The sequence below is a fragment of the Piliocolobus tephrosceles genome, chromosome Y (genome assembly GCF_002776525.5).
Source record: "Piliocolobus tephrosceles isolate RC106 chromosome Y, ASM277652v3, whole genome shotgun sequence".
NCBI classification, from domain to species: domain Eukaryota; kingdom Metazoa; phylum Chordata; class Mammalia; order Primates; family Cercopithecidae; genus Piliocolobus; species Piliocolobus tephrosceles.
In genome coordinates this window covers 5,706,803-5,726,086 of record NC_045456.1, presented here as the reverse complement: position 1 = coordinate 5,726,086, position 19,284 = coordinate 5,706,803, and the positions used below count along the sequence as shown (strand labels likewise).

The 19,284-nt window shown below is 40.3% G+C and overlaps 2 protein-coding genes across 6 annotated transcripts in view; both read left to right on the top strand.

Annotated features, from left to right (window-relative positions):
* Positions 1 to 539: 539 nt before the first annotated feature.
* On the top strand, positions 540 to 18,731 carry SCML1 (Scm polycomb group protein like 1). 5 transcript variants are annotated; one of them, XM_023198957.1, is made up of 8 exons: positions 540 to 765; positions 7,608 to 7,756; positions 8,984 to 9,067; positions 9,547 to 9,627; positions 13,137 to 13,241; positions 13,622 to 14,021; positions 15,548 to 15,699; positions 16,986 to 18,731. In XM_023198957.1, exons 2-8 carry the CDS (start codon positions 7,724 to 7,726, stop codon positions 17,118 to 17,120), a joined length of 990 nt encoding a protein of 329 aa, XP_023054725.1. In that variant the 5' UTR covers positions 540 to 765; positions 7,608 to 7,723; the 3' UTR covers positions 17,121 to 18,731. The 5 variants fall into 5 exon arrangements, with proteins under 5 accessions (XP_023054725.1, XP_023054724.1, XP_023054728.1 ...); XM_023198956.1 differs by having other exon boundaries at positions 9,544 to 9,627; XM_023198960.1 differs by lacking the exon at positions 7,608 to 7,756.
* A 306-nt stretch (positions 18,732 to 19,037) lies between these two features.
* SCML2 (Scm polycomb group protein like 2) overlaps positions 19,038 to 19,284 on the top strand; it is a 22,305-nt gene continuing 22,058 nt past the window's right edge. Inside the window, exon 1 of the mRNA XM_026449808.1 lies at positions 19,038 to 19,184. Within this exon, the coding sequence (XP_026305593.1) occupies positions 19,038 to 19,184 (147 nt within the window). The remainder of the gene's footprint in view (positions 19,185 to 19,284) is intronic.

Below are 19,284 nucleotides of genomic sequence, written 5' to 3'. Positions count from 1 at the left end.
TCGGTCAACTGCTAAGGCCCCGCCCCTCTCCTCATTCCAAGTCAATCACGGGCGTGCGTCCAGGAAACCCAGTTTACATCGACGTTTCTGGTGCGTCACAGGGCGCGGGGGAGGGGCGGGATCACATTTAAAAAAAAAAAAAAAAGCTTCGGACATCCCAACAACGAAGTGGGCACACCACGTCCCTAAGTACAACGCCACTGGAAGGGTTGCGCATGCGCGCCAGACTCCTGCGCAGCCGCAGAAACCACTCTCAGCGCGCGAGGCTCGCGAGTCTCTGAAAGGTCTAACCTCCATTTTCAATCCTGCGGGTCTTGTGAAGAAAAACCTGAGGTAAGAGGCCCCGCCCCACAGCCGTCTCCTCAGCAAATTCCCGCCCTCGGCCCCGCCCCACAGCCACCTCCTTAGCAAATTCCCGCCCTTACCCAAGGGCTGGGAGAGCGCCCGCGGATTGGCCGATCAAAGGCGACGCCTGTCAGTGGCCAGACGCCGATTGGTCAGCGGGTAGTCCCGCCCCCCCCTCCCCCCCCCCCCAACCACCTCTAGTGTGGGAACTCGGCGTCTCGGGAGCTCTCTGATCCACGCAGGGGGTCAGGGCATCACTGGTCTCTGGTGCGTGTGACCAGGTTTCCGGCTCCAGGGCCTTTCCGAAGCGTCGAGCGGCCTAACGGTCACAGCTGTCGCCCATCGGGGAGGCAGGACTACTGCGAGCAGTTTTACCGCGACCTCCGGAGGCCGGCGTGACAGGCTCTGTCGCTAAAATAGGTCTGTCCAGTCGTACTTTTTCCTCACCTTGAGCTTTCCTGTCACGGGAATACACAATTTGGCTTAAGGGCTGGGGCTCTCCTGAGGAGAGAGGGTTTGCTTTGCGGGGAAGAACGAGTTTTGCACTTCGCGGCCTCAAATTTCAGCCGCGGTGTGGAGGGGGCTTCTTTGGGTGGTCCCCACAGCCTTTCCGGAGTGCCCGCGCGTGTGAGCTTTTGAGATTTGACAATTTGTGAAGTGCTTGGTGCTGACTTTCGGGGATGACAGGATCCTTTTACAGTCGTTTTCCTGTCAGGGGAGGCAGGTGGGGAGCGAGGAAGGATCCAGACGTTGTTAACAGAGCTTTGAGTTTAAAGAATTGACAAACTCCGGAGTTGATTTCCTGTCAGACCTTTTGCGGTTGAGACCTAGAGTCTGAGGCTTTGATGGTAACCGCGTTTGATTAGAGACCGTGCAGCTTCGCTGTGTTATTGTAAATACGTAAATGAGGAGGAAGAGAAAGACGTAGGGTGTTGGGAGGAGAGGCGGGAGTCGGGAGATCCTGCGACATCGGGGTCCCTGTGGAGCGGGGGAGGCAGTCAAGGCGTGCGAGGGCCGGGCCCCGCCCCTTGCCGCGCGGTCGTTAACAGGAAAGGCTCTGATTTGGTGGGTGGCGGATCGCGTCCCTTCTCCTCTCCCCGGCTTTCCCCAAGTGCGGCAAACTGGTTTCAGGTTGACTTTTAAGATAGCGATTTTCCGAGCAGCTTTGCAGCGCGGTGGTTTCTAAAGCGGGGCGTGGGCTGGGTGCCGTTTTGGGCCTCACTTGTCCGGCCTGCGGCAAGTGCTGGGCGATGGGATACGGTTCTGGCCGCTGTGCCTTATCTGATGAATTAATGGCAGGTGAAAGCCTTGAGCCTCCGGAGCGAATATTTACGACTTTTGATGTCGTAAATATTTTCACAGCTCACAATGAAGCACCACTCATGCCGGGACCACTTTGAGAAACACACAGCAAAACGGGGCCAATTACAACAGCCAGACTGCTCCGTTTGTTTTAAGAACAATCACTTTCTAAATCTTCCTGCGGGACTCTCAAAGGCAGCCCTTCCATTGCCGCCAGAACCGTATCCCATCGCCCAGCACTTACGACTTTTGAAAATGTCTTTAATGAGGCCGGGCGCGGTGGCTCAAGCCTGTAATCCCAGCACTTTGGGAGGCCCAGGCGGGCGGATCACAAGGTCAGGAGATCGAGACCATCCTGGCTAACATGGTGAAACCCCGTCTCTACTAAAAAAAAAATACAAAAAACTAGCCGGGCGAGGTGGCGGGCGCCTGTAGTCCCAGCTACTCGGGAGGCTGAGGCAGGAGAATGGCGTAAACCCGGGAGGCGGAGCTTGCAGTGAGCTGAGATCCGGGCCACTGCACTCCAGCTTGGGCGACAGAGCGAGACTCCGTCTCAAAAAAAAAAAAAAAAAAAAAAAAAGAAAATGTCTTTAATGTCTAAAAAAGTCTCTTAGAAAAGCAGACGGCCTCTTGTTCTTATGTTATCAAGAGTTTAGATTTCTGTGGTAAACATAAGTGAGTTTCATTTTAAGTAAGCTCATTTTGCGAGATTTGAGATTTGAAAGTGAAATTAATTAATTTTGCACAGTCTAGCCTCGGGCTCTGAGAAAATGTTGTCAAGCTGTAATTAATCTTGTGGGACGTAGTGAAAAGGGACTAAAGTGTATGGTGTAATGAATAGTTTAAATTTCTGTGGTAAATACAAGTGAGTTTCATTTTAAGTAAACTTATTTTTACGGGAGTTGAGATTTAAAAGTGAAATTAATTAATTTTGCACAATCTAGTCATGGTTGGGCTCTGAGAAAATGTAAAGCTGTGATTTATGGAAAGAAGTGAAAAGGAATTAAAGTATATGGTGTAATCAAGAGTTTAAATTTCTGTGGTAAATGCAAGTGAGTCTCATTTTAAGTAAACTCATTTTTACAGGATTTGAGATTTAAACGTGAAATTAATTCATTTTGCACGATGTAGTCATGTTTGGGCTCTGAGAAAATGTTGTAAAGCTGAAATTATCTTGTGGGAAGAAGTGAGAAGGAACTAAAATGTGTGGTATTATCAAGAGTTTAGATTTCCGGGGTAAATATAAATGAGTTTCCTTTTAAGTATGCTCATTTTTGTGGAATTTGAAATTTAAAAGTGAAATTAATTTTGCACAATCTAGTCATGGTTGGGCTCTGAGAAAATGTTGTAAAGCTGTAATTTATCTTGTGGGAAAAAGTGAAAAAGAACTTAAATTTATGGTGTTTTCAAGAGTTGGCCAGGCATGGTGGCTCACGCCTATAATCCCAGCATTTTGGGAGGCCAAGGCGGGCAGATCACTTGAGGTCAGAAGTTCAGGACCAGTCTGGCCAACATGGTGAAACCCAGTCTCTACTAAAAGTACAAAAATTAACTGGGCATGGTGGCGCACGCCTGTTACGCTAGCTACTCAGGAGGCTGAGGGAGGAGAATTGCTTTAACCCAGGAGGCAGAGGTTGCAGTAAGCCGAGATCATGCCATTGCACTCCAGCCTGGGTGACAGAGTAAGACTCTGACTCAAAAAAAGAAAAAAAAAAAAAGAAAGAAAACAAAGAGTTTAGACTTCTGTGGTAAATATAAATGAGTTTCATTTTAAGTAAACTCATTTTGTGGGATTTGAGATTTAAAAATGAAATTAATTTTGCACATTCTAGTCATGGTTGGACTCTAAGAAAATGTCGTAAAGCTGTAATTGTTTACCTTAAGGGAAGAAGTGAAAAGGAATTAAAATTTATGGTGTGTCTACTGTGAACCAGGCATGATGCTGAGAGTTTAACTGTGTATTTTTGGCCTAAATAGCCCCGTGAAGTAGATATTATTACAACTTTACCGGTTAGAAAATTTGAGGCACAGAGAGGTGAAATATTTGCCTAAAGTGAAATGGCAAATTTGGCAATTTGGACTTGGATTCAAGTGTTTATAACTATAGCCCAGCTCCTTGCATCATGCCCTGGTACCTAAAAGACATAACAATTCATTTCAGGTGCAATGTGAATAAAAATTACATGTTATGACCCAGGCTTGTTGTCTGTGTGCTCCTTGAGACATAGTTCTGTTGGATAGATGTAGTCAATACTCAAAAGCCTTTGCTGTCTTTGCCATGCATTACTCTAAGCACTTGACATGTATTAATTCACTTAATCCTCACAATTCCATGAGATATGTGCTATTATCATTCCCATTTTACAGACAAAATAAAGCACAGAGGATTTAAGTAAGTTGTTCAACTTATTTACACAGCTAGTATGTGGAGGAGGTGGGACCCAAACCCAGGTGTTCTGACCACAAGCCTAAGGTCTTAATGCTGCTTGATGTTGCCTCTCACGTAACCAGATATATGTGACAGTTGCCATAGAAGTATTAAAGTGTGAGTGTTCTTGTAGTTCAGGGAAAGTCATGTCACATCCACATGGGATGATCATTGGCATGGTGCCCTTGCTTTTTGGAGGTGAAACTTGAGTTAAGCCTTGAAGTTGAATAAGTTCTCCTAGGCGGAGATACAACAGGGTATTATGGACGGAGGGCATGACAGGAGGGAGAAGCTCAAAGAGTGCAAGATTCGTGTTGATTTGTATAAGTACCAGAGATGTAAACATGTTGGGAGTCCAGTGGTGGACTCACTGCGCAGTGCTCCTGTATCTAATTACAGCCAAATTTTGACAACATTGTAATTAATCCAAATAGGGAGTTCTCTGTTCTCTGGATGTAAGAGCTTGTAACCATTGTCTGCAAACTTGCCTGAAACAGGCTACATAGTAAATATTTTAGGCTTAGAGCTGCCCTCCCTAACCTTTTTGGCACCAGGAACCGGTTTTGGTTTTGTAGAAGACAATTTTTCCACAGATGCAGGGACGGGGGAGTGCTAGCAGGGTATGGTTTCCTAATGAAACTGTTTCTTAAGGAGAGTGCAACCTAGATCCCTCCCATGTGCCGTTCACAATAGGGTTCATGCTCCTGTGAGAATCTGATTCTGCAGCTCATCTGATAGGAGGCGGAGCTCAGGCGATAATCCTTCCTAGCTCCTGCTGTGCTCCTAACAGGCCAAGGACCAGTACGAGGCGGTTGTCCGGGGGTTGAGGACCACTGGCTTAGAGTAAAGGGGCAAGTGGTAAGAAGTGACCTCTGTGCAGTGGGCGGGGTCCTGATTATGGAAGGACCTTGCAGGCCATGGTGAGAGTATGGATTTTACTGTGTTATTGATAGCAAAGGTATTCCAGTGATTTTAATAATGAAGTAAAGTGCATAGAGTGTGGTGGTAGACTGCACCATTTACTAGCTATGGGACCTGGGTAAATTACTTAAATCAAGCTTGTCCAACCCGCCTTATTTTATTGTTGTGGTCATTGTTGATGTTCTGTTTTGTTTTGTTTTAGGCTTTTGGCAGCCTGAAGCTATGCTTTTTAGTTTCTGTCTCTAGGGATAAGTGGAAAAGAGGGATGAGGAAGGGGCTTTACTGGCCCAACCAGAAACAAACTAAGAACCCATGACTGTATTCTCTCCCTTGGACACCTCTAATAAACGTTCTTTGCTTCAGTTTCCTCATAAGGAAAATGGGGACAGTAATAGAACCCATCCCACAGGGTTGTCAGTAATTTAGCAAGATAGAATACCTAATGAAAGAATCAAAAGAAAGTACAAATTAAATTAGAAATAAAAATTTAAAACTGTGGCTTTGCTAAAAATTCTGTAATTATGATGAAATGATTGTCCTTTTGGATAAAAATAATTTGTCAAAACAACTCAAGAAAAAATAGGATAATCTGACTAGATCATCAACCATGGAGGAACTTAGAAAATGTTATAAAAACTGCACCCAGAGAGTTTTTTTTTTTTAATAAATTCAACCCTTTAGAGCACAAAAATTCTGGTGTGATGTAAACTTTTTTAGAGTATAGAAAGAGGCGAAAGCCTTCCCAGCTAATTTTGCAGAGGAATTTTGATACCAAGTGTTAATAATGTATCAATACAATACTGATTCATTAATTGTGAGAAATATACCATCTCACTAATGTAAGAGCTTAGAAATAGAGATGCAAACAATTTCTAAATAAAACACCAACAAATTGAATGTTGTTCTTTATAGTCAGCTGGACCACCCTCACCCCAAGAACATTAAGAAATGTATTAATATGTTGCATCAGTAGATCAAAGGAGAAAAGTCACTTAGTCATCTGATGCCAAGAAGCTATTTGGTACTATTTATTATCTGTCCTGGTTTTTAAACCACATGCAGGACCAGCAGGATACTACCTTAGTTTATTTTGGAACATCTGGTTGACCCCAACAGCCCTCCTTAGTGGGAAGAAGTAGAGGAGGATTTTCAAACGTGGAGACCTACTCATTGTTTCTACCTCTAGGAATTTATCCCATAGAACTACCTGCACAGGTGCAAGACTGTTCTGTGTTCTTTATAAGAGCAAAACTCTAGAAGTAACTTGAATATCTATGAATTGGGGGCTGTGTTTAATAAATCATGGCATATTTACAAGATAGAACACCAGGAAGTCATTACAGTAACTACAGTAGACCTAAAAGTATTGGTTTGGAAAGACTCTTTCCACCACAGGTTAATTTTGCCTGTTTTTGAGTTTAATATCAATTGAGTCATATACTGTACTCTTTTGTGTCTGGGTGTTTTTAAACTCAAGGTTATGGTTGTGAGATTCAGCCTTGCTGTGTACAGCAGTAGTTGGTTTATTCTCATTGCTGTGAAGTTCCTTTGTATGAATATACCGCAATTTAATTACTGATAGCTTGTATAAGTTTTATGGTCAGAAAACTCAGATTGTTTAAAAAGTGAAATTTGATTGAAGTTACAGCTCCAATTAGAGGTATTTTATAACTTGATACTTCTATGCAACATTAGTCTGCGTTTATCTAACTCGAGTTAGCTCTCCCATCTTCTTTATTCCCTTTTTATTTCTCTCTTTTGGGTTCATGGTCATTAGTATCTCCACTATAGAATGAAAGGGAAACAGGAAAGAAATGAAACCTGAATCCCTTAATTGTGCCTCTCATTACTGCTCTGGATCAGGGAGAATAAAGTGGGGTAGCTCTTTCATTAAGGTACCCTTCCCAGTAACTGTGATGCAGACATTCAAAGCAAATCTCTAGTACAAGATATAATCTGATACTGTTGCAGCCAATGTTTTCTAGTTCCATAGTTAAGTGGAGCCATAACCAAATCTTCCTAATTTTAGATTGTTTGGCTTACCTTTCAGATCCATTTATTTAGGTTTAATATAAAATTTAATAAGGCAATCCTAACTTGAAAGTTGAAGTGGGCCTTAGAGATCATCTCAACTGGTATTCGAAACCTGGTGGATGAGGAGGTGGTGTCTCTCGTGGTCTGCCCAGCCTACATAGCAGTGGGGACCCAATCCAGAATAGACTCCTGGCTTACATTTTGGAGGCAATGCTTTCTCCTTAGTCAAGAGCCTTTTGGAGCTCCTTTACAAAAGCAGTTAGCCCTTGCTTGTTCATTTGCTTGCCCTTCTCTTGTTCCTTTGTTTCCAGCATTTACTCTGTAGGCTTTAAGTTACTAAACAGTTACTTCATAGTTTGTAATTGTGTTTGATTTGATTCTTATTTCTAGTCATGGGCAATATAGCCCTTCAGTTTTAAAAGATTTATTCTAAATTGGCCATGGACGAATTCTGGTTTTGTCACTCTCTAAAATTCAACCCAAAGTCCAATTCTATTTGAGTTAGCATTCTGAGAGTATATCCATGTTATTAAGGTAGTAAGTGTATGAAGTAACTTTTTTATGCGTTGCTTTTCAGGAGTAGAGGTTAACAACTCTTAGGTGACTAAGCAGTATCACAAATAAACCCTCCAGCAAGTTTAAAAATAATTAGGTCCAACTCAGAGGAAGTGGAGTTTCTCCTGTTGCACAAAAATGATGTCTAACAGCTCCAGTGAAATCGATGTGGTTTGTATTCAAATTGAAAATCTGTCTTTGTTCTTTTTATTGTACTATACTTCTATTCTAAATTTAATTTAATTTTATACAGTGAAATGCATAGTTCGTAAGTAAATTTTTATGTATTTTAACAGTAATATATAAAGTTCTTGTGACAATTTGTACAAGTTTCTTTGTGAACACACACTTAAGTTCCTTTTGGGTGAACAGACAGAAGTTGAATTACTAGGTCATGGAGTTCATGTAAATTTAACTCTGTGAGAATCTGCCATACAGTTTTTCAAAGTGGTTGTGCTGTTTTTACATTTCTGTTATATTCTTCTGTCTTTCTTAATCCTTTAAGTTGAATCAGTATGTAGATTATTAACCTATAAATAATATGGCTTAACAGAAAACATCTTTTTTTTGTTACATAAGCACATAGATATTAATGCTACCTAAGTAGTCTAGGCAATTCTCTTAACTACTGTCAGTCCTAATGTTTTTCAAAAATCTTTGGAGATAATGTTAACTGTCTACCAAGAGTCATTTTTCTCTGACATAACTATGTAAAAGCACTTTGAAAAGCATAAGGCACTATACAAGGGTAAGATAGTATATTTTTAAAAGTACTAAACTGTAACCCAATTCCATATGTTTTTGTGATTTCTATCATGTATTTTGAAACAAAAACATACATAACTACCAAGTATGTTTGTTATAAAATTATTCCCATAGTTCATAATTCATTCTTAGAATGAAGAGTTATTACACTGAAATGTAATGGTTATTTACTCCTTACTTATTTATACCCTGCCTTATTTTTTGAAGTTTTAAGGTACTTTAGAGATTAATTTATCAAGAAAAACAGGTGCTCAAATATTTTCTATCTTGTCCACAGAGGGGCACTGTTGGGTTATTTAGAAATCAAAAACCATGTAACATTTATTTCTTTGTTCATGGTTAGAAATATTTGCTTTTAAAGTAGTTCTGGTGCTAAAGGACTAGTCTTTCTACCATGAAGCATATAAAGGGTTAAGCTCAGTGAAAACTGTTGTCTTAAGTGTAGTTGGGTTAATGAGAACACAGTTCTGCAAATACATCTTTTCACGTAGTCATAGTATTTACAATGAGCAAAGGTCCTTTGATATTAGAAATAGGCCTTTGTAACCTCCTGAAAGTGAAATTAAACCCTCAACTTTTCATTTAGTTCTGTCTTTCATCTTTCCTTTTAATTTGTTGATAAATCTTCCTCAGGTAAAAACAAGAATACCTACTTATGATGACAATGACAACACTATTTTTTATGCATATGAAACAAAACCTGGTTTTGTCAATAAAGTAAGTATGTTAATTGCTAATTGCCAAATATATTAACATTTGCTGTTTTAAAGGAAAAGATGTAAATTCCTCATATACTATGGAGTTCCCGTAAACTCACACTCAAGAAAATATCTCTCCCCTGAATTTGTATGCTTTCTTTCATCAGAGAATGAGCACTTAACCAATTTACTTTCCCCTTTTTCTTATATAGTAGAAAATTAAGAGCAGTTTTGTACTCAGTTTCAGTATAAAACTCTAAACCTGGGTTCTTCTGATATAATAAATTCTTTTCTTGCCCCCTTCCTCAATTGTCAGTTATTTTCATTGTCATATTAATGTGAATTTTTAAAATCTCTGATTAAGACTTCTGAAACCCCTTGAAAAGTTGGTGATAAATAAAAACAGTTTAAGTAAATAAATATAGTTCCCCCCTGCCCCCGGTGTTCAGTTTGGCTGTTACAGAAATAAATCATTAACTACTTTTAAAATATTAGCAGGAACCAAATACTGTAGCTGATGCATCCTGTAATACTGAAGAGCAACAGAAGACAGTTAATGATGTCCTTATCCATTGCCAGGTATGGAAGTTCTGTCTCTTCAATGTAGTTTTCTAAAATGTTAAGCAAAAATTCTCTTTATCTCACATAAAGGGAAAGTGTACAATTAATTGAAATTTTGCCTATCAAATTATTTATGATTATCACCCCATTGTGATGATTTTTTAAAAACAATTTCTAGTTAGAACTGCATCTCCTGAATAGCAACATGTAGATTTTATAGCTTTTTAAAAATCCCATTACCAACCAAATGTAGTTATGTCTCTTTCATCTACATTGCTCAGTAATGAATTAGTTTCCCCTACAAAATCCTTAAAGGAAATTGACTGATTTGGATGAAATTTAGTATGTGCCTAAATGCACATCAAGATGTCTCAATGGAAACAAAATGGCAGCCCATCAAGGTTTTGTAAAGAAACATACCTAAGTTAGTTTTGAGGGGTTGTTGTAAGAATCACTGTGTTGGTAGAGATGTGGTTACTGGGAATTTTGTGAGTTGCATACCCCAGAGGTAATGAAGGTTTATACATATTAAAAAATAATGTTTCTGGCCGGGCGCGGTGGCTCAAGCCTGTAATCCCAGCACTTTGGGAGGCCGAGACGGATGGATCACGAGGTCAGCAGATCGAGACCATCCTGGCTAACACGGTGAAACGCCGTCTCCACTAAAAATACAAAAAACTAGCCGGGCGAGGTGGCGGGCGCCTGTAGTCCCAGCTACTCGGAAGGCTGAGGCAGGAGAATGGCGTGAACCTGGGAGGCGGAGCTTGCAGTGAGCTGAGATCCGGCCACTGCACTCCAGCCCTGGCGACAGAGCGAGACTCCACCTCAAAAAAACAATTAAAAAATTAAAAAATTAAAAAATTACTGTTTCTTACCATATATAAGGTTTCTTGAATGGAATGAGCTAACATACTTTGGAAAGTAAGATTGTTTGGGTGTTTATCATGATTATGGGGGAGAATAGAAGTGGAGTGCTTCCAAGGGACACATGTAGTCTTGGGGGGAAGTGGGTGCAGAGACGAGCTGGGAAGGGAGAGAGCAGGTTCTCCCCAGCCTGCCTCCCCATGCACTGCTAGGTCAGAGTCCCCCTTGGCAAGCCTGCAGGCTGAGGTGGGAGGTAGCATCTGTGGGGGGAGGTGCCCAGGGCCATGGTCAGCCTGAAATGGCCCCAAGGGCCCCTCTCCATTGCTGCCAAGGGGCGGCTCTTTCTTCCCCTACCCGTTCTAGATCACAGAGGTGGCGCTCCAGTCTGCCTTGTTCTTCCATCCCAGTTCCCTCTTGGGTCCATCTCCATCCTGCTTAGGCTGGGAGCAGAGGAAGACCTGGCCATCCCCTGCATACCTCAGCTCCCTAGTCCTGCCTCTTCACTCCTGGAGATAGTGGAGCACCTGGGGCAGTCCTCTCCTCCAAGTCCTCATAACTGTACCCACAGCCAACCAACTGCCCTCATCCCCGCCCTTCTTCTGACCCCGACCATTGTAGTGACCAGGGCTGATGCCCTTGCTGCTTTCTGCATCTAGTCCCCTCCCCCGAACTTAGAGCTGCCCTGCATCGCATCGGGCGTCCCTCTCTCTCTCCTCTGGCTCCAGTCCCTGTCCCTCCTTCCCCTCTACGAGTTCTCCCACATCTTGGAGAAGCCACTTCTCTTGCTTCCCATCCCTCCTTTCCTGTCATCCTCACTCTCTCCTTCCCGTGACAGCCCCACTCTTGGAATGTCATTCATACTTGCTGTCTCCACACCTGGCTTCCTGTTTTTCTCTTTGGGTATTTATGAAGCTGCTGTTCCTTCTATGCTGTAAGCCCTTCCATGCATCCTCACCTGGCGAGGGCCTTCTCATGTTTTAATTCTCACTTCAGACCTTACCTCCTCTGAAAAAGTCTCCATGACTGCAGCGTGGGTTAGGACTGCTTTTCTGTGCACACTTAGCCTCCTGTTTCCACCTGTGTCACGCCACTGATAATCACAATAGGAACATTAAGAGACCACTGAGCACTGTTGGACTGGGCATAGTGTAGTGCTGTTACTGTTAGTATTAACCTAATACTATAGCAAGGTTCTCATCCTTGAGAGAACCCTGAGAGAGATTTTCATCCTGATTCCCTACATGAGGACATCGAAGCACAGAGAGGTTAAGTAACTTGCCCAGGGTGACACAGCCAATAAGTGGCTGGACTCGAGTATTTGACCCAACCATGTTCCCTGAGAGCCTGCACTATTTACCTCAGTGCTGCAGCCCAGTGGTTCTCACTAGGGACATCAGAATCACATGGGGGGCTTGTGAAAACATAGACCACTGCCCCCACTCTCAGAGTTCCAGATTCCATAGGTCTGGGGTACAACCTGGCATTTGGCATTTCTAATGAGCTTACAGGTGATGTTGATGCTACCGGTCCATGGACCACACTTTGCAAACCACTGTTCCAGGCTGTTTATCACTTTGTCTACTGGAATCCTCTTTTTACTTGTCTCTCTCCCAGCTGAGATGGTAATTCCTCTAGGACAGGCTGGAGTACAGTGGTGCAGTCATGGCTCACTGCAGCCGCAACTTCCCAAGCTCAGGTGATTCTCCCACCTCAGCCTTCCTAGTAGCATGGACTACAGGCATGCACCACCACGCTTGGCTAATTTTTTGTATTTTTGGTAGAGACAGGGGTTTCGCCATGTTGCCTAGGCTTGTCTCCAACTCCAGAGCTCAAGCAATTGGCCTGCCTTAGCCTCCCAAAGTGCTGGGATTACAGGCATGAGCCACTGCACTCGGCCAGGAGCTTTTTTTTCGGTTCATGTTCTCAATACCTAGCAAAGTAGTTCTGCCAAGTGGTAGACCATCAATAAAGGTTTAGTTGAATGAGTGAATGAATGAATGAATGAGGAAATGTTTCTGGCCCTTTGTTAAGTGTATTTTTCTTTGCCCAAAGTTTCTGTGTATTTCAAGAAGAATTCTCAGATTTTTATCAGTCTCCTATGTGCTCGATTGGCACATAAGAGATGTGTACTTAACGGTTTTGTAAGGTTAATTGCTGACTGCATGATTTAAAAATACTTTGAAGCCAAAAGTCACATCTGTTATATTTGGTTCAATGTTCTTTCTGGAATGGAACACTGACTGTATATAATATAGACTTCATATTTGTACCTATATGAACATATATGTTACATATGTATATCATAAAGTGAGTCTTTGTTCTTTTGGCAGATTTCTTTCCTAAAATAGCACCTTCCTTGATGTGCAGTGTCTTCATCATCAATGTGCTGGCGTAGAGGCATTGTGTAACATTCATTCACCAGCATTAGAGCATGGAATAGAGCAGGGAAGGGGATGCTGGGGCTCCTGAGCTCAGTCTGTTGGCTCTGTGTCACCTACAGTCAGGCCTTGAATAGGAGCAAGACATTTCTGATGGCTTGAGAACTTTTGTTGTGTCTAGCAGTTAACATTTGACGTAATGGTATTTTTGCATTACTTTTCTTTGAAATAGAAATTATATTATATATTGTATACCAATTATATAACTACATTGTATTATAATAGGTTATATATGATGCTATGCAAAACCTGGATAAGAAGATTGATGTGATTCGTAGAAAGGTTTCAAAAATCCAACATTTCCGTGCGAGATTCCTGTGGACAAACCGTGTAAGTGTTATAAAAAACATTTTTACAAATGTGATAAACCTCTGGTTTGTAAAGATGCCAATAAGCTAGAAGTGAGAGAGTACCAGTATCTGTGTGAGATTAGCAAGGCATATCTATACTTGTAGCAGTAGATGGAGACTAAACTCTGTTGGGAGAACACTGAAGTTTAGGTTTGATGACTTATGACACTGTGTATTTTTATGTTTGTAATTATAATGTGTAAAATACAATTAAAATGTAGGATTGAAGAATTATATAATCAAAAGGGAGCATTTTTAATAACGTAAAGCAATGTTGCATGGAAAATAAGTATTAATGTATCTACTACTCATTTACTTTTTTACTCTCTATTGGTTTATGCTGTATTTGTGTGATTTCAGAAGCGACATGGATACAAAATTTTTTCTTACCGGCTTGCTAAAAAGCTGAAACGCCAGAAAATGAAGAAAAATGAGGATTACGAGTCATTCTCCTACCCTGAAAGTTATAGCCCCACTTTACCAGTGTCAAGGCGTGAGAATAATTCCCCGAGCAACATTCCAAGGCCATCCTTTCGCATGGAAGAATACCAGCCAGCTGAGCCGGAGGAGGACCCGATCCTCAGCCGCACTCCGAGTCCAGTGCATCCCTCAGATTTCTCCGAGCATAATTATCAGCCGTGTTATGCATCTGATGGCGCAATGCATGGTTCTTCTTCAGGGCCCTGCCTTGGCAACCCTGGGGCTAACAGCATCTACAACACTTACTCAACTGGCCATGCTTCTGCAGCACAACCTTCAGGTATGCTGGCCCAGGGAGAGCCCAGTTTGGTACATGCCCCTGAGATGATGAGTTACTCAGCTTTGATGGAGAATAGGTACACTGGATCATCTCTCTGCTTCCCTTCTGGTTTTGGTGAATTTGAAATGCCGTATTTACAAGTAGCACTCTTTGACCTGTATTTATCAACATCCTTGATGCAAACTAGTGGAAGCTGTTCGTTTCCTATTTTGAGGGCTGGTTTTAGGTGATAATCAGAATGATGACTGACATTTATTGAGTGCGTATTATGTGCAAGGCACTGCGTCAGTCAACTGATATGCCTCTTCTCCACTTATAATGACCCCATGGTGTTGGCACATTTATTACGCCATCCCCAAGGTCACAGAGCTGGTGAGTAGCACTTCTGGAACTCTGCCCCATTGTGCTTTTTAAAATCTTCTATTTTTATTTACCCTTTCTCTAGATAAATAAAAAACACTCCTGATATGGCAAGAGCCCAGATGGTAGGGAAGAAAGGGTATGTTTTTGGCTAATTCACACACACAAAAAGATCAAATTGTGTTGATGGTCCTGGCTGGAGAAACAAATTTTCTTAACTAATTACAAAACCCACTTTAGTCATCACACACTAATTTTAGGGAGTCTAACACTCTGGGTGAGTAAAAGGATACTTGTCAGTACACAAAGAAATCTCAACACAACTTAGTGTAGAGCATAGCTAAAACTTCCTGAAGTATGAGTTTGTCTCATATCTCAGTTATTTTTTAACATATAAACTTTTGACCAAAATCTCTGTTACTATGCAACTAAACATGAAAGAGGAATTAAATAAAATGTTAGTTACTTCTGACCTAGTTCAGCAGAAAATAATCTGGTTTTCTTCAAAATGCACATTAGCACTTAAGCCATGAGAGACAGGAAATCTAAAGAGTAAAGCGATACTAAAAATAACCTTATTGAATACATGGGGAAGATTTGATAAAAGTACTAATTTGGCTCTTAAAGATAATGGGGTTGTTATTGAGATTCATTGATTAAAAGGAACAAATTTAAGCAATTATAAAACTGTAAATTTGGAGAATTTCCATTATATTTTGCTAGTAAAATCAACTTTATCTAGATAGAGAGATTAAGAGAGAATTCCTTGAGATACTTGAAGAGAGTCATAGGTTAGGTTAGATTAACCTAATTTTACCCAATTGACAGATCTTTTGCCATATTTGCCTGTGGCCAAAGAAGATTTGGTCTGCTTAGTCTGTTTTGTGATCTTTGAAACTTTAATGTAACTTCTGAACATGCTTTTGCTATTTGGGGGAGGTCAGATGGGACACTCTTGTGTAGGCATCCCCACGTCATCTTTATATAGGCTTTCACTAGATTTTACAGTTGGAGTCTTGACTCCTTGCTAGGAACATCACAAAAGATTCCAACAAAGAGACCATTCCTCCCTACCTAACATCTCTTCTTTCAGGATAATGATCAGGTCAAGTGTGATTTGTCTTTTTTTTCTCCCCGCCCCCCCCCCCCCCCCCCCCCCATTGAAGTTACAGGCTCACTATTTGAAAATGACCGTTATATAGAGGAAGGAAGCATCACTAAGCACCCTTCAACCTGGTCGGTGGAAGCAGTGGTCCTATTTCTAAAACAAACAGATCCTGTTGCATTATGCCCTCTTATCGACCTCTTCAGAAGCCATGTAATGTATCTGGTGATTCTGTTTTCCTGCTGTAATGCCTTTGAATGACCTCTGTGCAGGTCTTTCAGTTGGATATTGTGTGAATGGTGGGAGAACCCTATTAGCTGATTTTTCCATATATGAGAAAGCTTATTTTGCCCAAGGTTAGCCTTAAATGGTAGGCTAATGGTCTGTTCTTTAAATGGGTATCTAAGTGCCTAAAATACAAACTGCCTCAGCTTCTCAAAACATTATGGTTCAGCATGGCCACTCAGGTTTACCTCACCTTTGTAATGACAGAGATAAGGATTCTCCCCCTATCTGCTCCCAGCTGGGCACCAGGACCACAAGGAGGAGGGGGTAACCACAAGCTATAACAGGGTGGCCTTCTTTTTATATAACCAGTGATTCAACAACTGATTCCATTTGCCTCGATTATTGATTTGTGATGCTAATACCCTCTTGCTGTTATCAGACCATTCACAAAGTAATATCCTAGGCCGAAGTTTTATAAGTTCTAGTTTCTTTAATTTTGAGTTTTACTTAGTAGAAAAAGTATAGAAGGTGCCAAACAAAGGTCGTACTATAAGGGATTTCAGGTCTTTTCAGATAGTGTTAAATGAGTAAATAAAATTTTATTTTTAAACTGGAACATATAAAACCAAATTACATGCTTTAGCAGCATAAGTTGATCAATTAAGATAAGGAATTTTAGGAGGATGCTTTGTGACTATGTTTTATTTATTCAGATATTTTCACAGTGTGTCCTAACAAAATTAGTAGCCACATATCTGATTTTTAATATAGTAAGAAAATTGGTGATTAGTTTTAGCATCTAATTAGCTTCAGACAACTAATTGGCATTCATCATAAAGACAACATTGTATAGACATTTACAGTTTGCACTGATGTTGACATACTCATCTTCCCAGCCCTTCTCAGAAAGCTAATGAACATCTGAAATTCATTTTTACTATTCATAGTCTTTACTATTTTGTCATGAATGTGTAGTATTTTATTCAACGTACAGTATATATTTAAAATTAAGTTTGACACAGTTTATTTTTTAAGATATTATGTTAAATTTCCTTTTTCTTAGAACATGAAGTGAGTTTATACATTACCAAATGGTGCTTCATTGTACAAGTTATATTTTTAATAGTTTTCATAAAGTTGATGCATATTCAAAGAATATACATCTGCAATGAGCTGCTCTCTAGTTTGCTTTACATGTTCTCATAAAGAACTAACCATTCTGATGAAAATATGGAATCATTATTAATTAGCATTGTTTCTTCTCTCCGTAGGAAATTGATGGGAAGGCTCTGCTCCTACTCACGAGCGACGTGTTGCTGAAGCACTTTGGGGTGAAGCTGGGAACGGCTGTGAAGCTATGCTACTACATTGACCGACTTAAACAAGGAAAATGCTTTGAAAATTGAAAAAATCCTTGTGCAAATTTAGATTGGGCCAACTTCTAGAGGCACCAATGCCTTCTTAGTGTAGAATCATTTTTCTGCCCTTTAGTCGTTTTTGTTTTGTAGAAAGTATCATTCAAAATATATTATAGCTAAAATTGTAGAACTATGTTATAGTCCAGTCTACTTCTTTAAAAACCATTTAACTGCTAGATAGTATTAGAATAGTCCAATAGGAAATTCATTCTTCATAGGTCTTTAAACATTACTTTTATTATATTGTTTACAAATAGATTTCATGCAAGCAACAGAAAAAAAAACCAAAAAGCAAAAAAACCCCTTTGATTCTGGTTCATCTCGATACAGAGAACAAAAACAGCTAAGAGAGGTATTATCTGGGGTTGACAACTTCTATGATTGAATCTATGGGAATTATTCCCCAGAAGAGAATTTAAAGGTGTACCCATAGATATCTCTTTCTGGAGTATTTTATCTGTCTGATGTTGCAGTGTTCTACCAGTTTCCAGAAAGAGAATAGCCATATAAATTCTTTTCCTTTCTGCTATTATTTCTCTATATGTTTTATTTATTCAGATTTAGAGAAAAAAATAAGCTCATAAACTTTTATTAAGTGCTCCTAACAGTTTTAAGATAAACTGTAAGATAGATAGAATGGTTATTTTATGCAAGAAATATTGTACCTCAAGAGTGGTTTGGATGAAGTCTGACTACTTTTTTTCAAACAAACTATTATATTAAAACTTTCATATTTTGGCTAAGTTTGGACATATAACTACACTTACATTGTTTGCATCTTTCTATGAAGATACCTCTGTCCAAACTTTTAAAAGACATAACTTTATTTTATGTGTTTATTCTTTATATAGATAGTATTTTATATTTTATTCTCACCTGAAGTATACACACAAACAATCTTTTTTTAAAAAATTTAAAATGGCATTTTGTATTGCCACAGAGGTGGGATGAGCCATATATTAGTGAGATGTTTTATTTTGTAAAATGTAAATGGATTATTTGCCATCACTAGTACCTATCAACTTACTTTTTAGAGGACAAGAAACAGTCTGTAGATTGGTTTCCATACAGGGAAGTTCTCTGTCCTATGCAATGTTGCTAATTAATTTGCTTAATTCTGAGCCATTAATCCTGCTACACTTTGAATGATACATTAATTCAGACTAATCTTTGGGGGCTTTATTTTGCAAGTTAGAACTTTCAAGGGAAACATGTTCAACACTATTATTTTGTTATAAATTTATAACTTTGTTATTACATTCTATAACAAATACAAGGTTTATAAGCTATGAGAATTGGTGTTATCACCATTAGCTATTTGTTATAAATGTCAAGAAAATGTTCACCAGGGGCAAGAATGTACCTTTTCTTTTTAGAAAGCCAGATGTACTTTAGACATGAATGCAACTATTTAAAGAATAGCTTCATCTATGTTATTCCTTATATGTCATAAGATTCTTACTTAAACTTGGTCTTCTTTCAAATTGTTTGTATGAAGATGCTGTACCGACTTGAACAGTCCTCAGGTGTTTACATGAATTCTATGTTTTACAGTTTTCATATTTTAAAATATTAATAAAATTAAATCACAATAGTTCATTGAAAGCCTCAGCTGTGATTTCATTTATCATCGCCGTATTACATTAATGTGTGTATTTGTTGTAATGTGTGAACTGAAACAGAGCCAGTCTAGTAAGCTTGTGGCTTTCCATGTCCAAATACTTGAGTTTTAAAACCTGCCCAGATTCTAATGCTAAACAGATGCCTAAGAGCCAAAGGCTGATTTCTTATAGGTGTCTCCAGTGAGGTCCCGGGGGGCCTGTAAGAAGTTCAGTCGATGAGCTGTATCTGTACTCAGAGCCTTTGTTATTTATGATATCATCAGTGATGCGAGAGTGCTCGAAAATGCCCGTGCCCCGAGATGTCTCATCACATCTGAGCCTGTACGCCTGGCTGGCAACTCTGGCTGCTCTTTTACCACTGGGGGCCAGAGGCCGCCTCCTGGATGCACCTGCTCTTGGCCCTCTGCCTTCAGATGGTCCAGCTGCCCCGGTGGGATGCCCTTGGAGGACTGGGGTTACAGTTGCATAGTCTCACTTATCCAACCCCTACCCCCACCCCAGGAACTGCGGCTCCAGCTGAGGAACCCAGA

What these genes read in the sequence shown, in the direction of transcription:
- SCML1 (XM_023198956.1), top strand. Translation starts at nt 7,724, where the DNA reads ATGATGTCTAACAGCTCCAGTGAAATCGATGTG. An exon ending in GCTCCAGTGAAATCGATGTG is followed by an intron (nt 7,757 to 8,983) that starts GTTTGTATTCAA and finishes AATCTTCCTCAG; the next exon opens with GTAAAAACAAGAATACCTAC. An exon ending in GATTCCTGTGGACAAACCGT is followed by an intron (nt 13,242 to 13,621) that starts GTAAGTGTTATA and finishes GTGTGATTTCAG; the next exon opens with AAGCGACATGGATACAAAAT.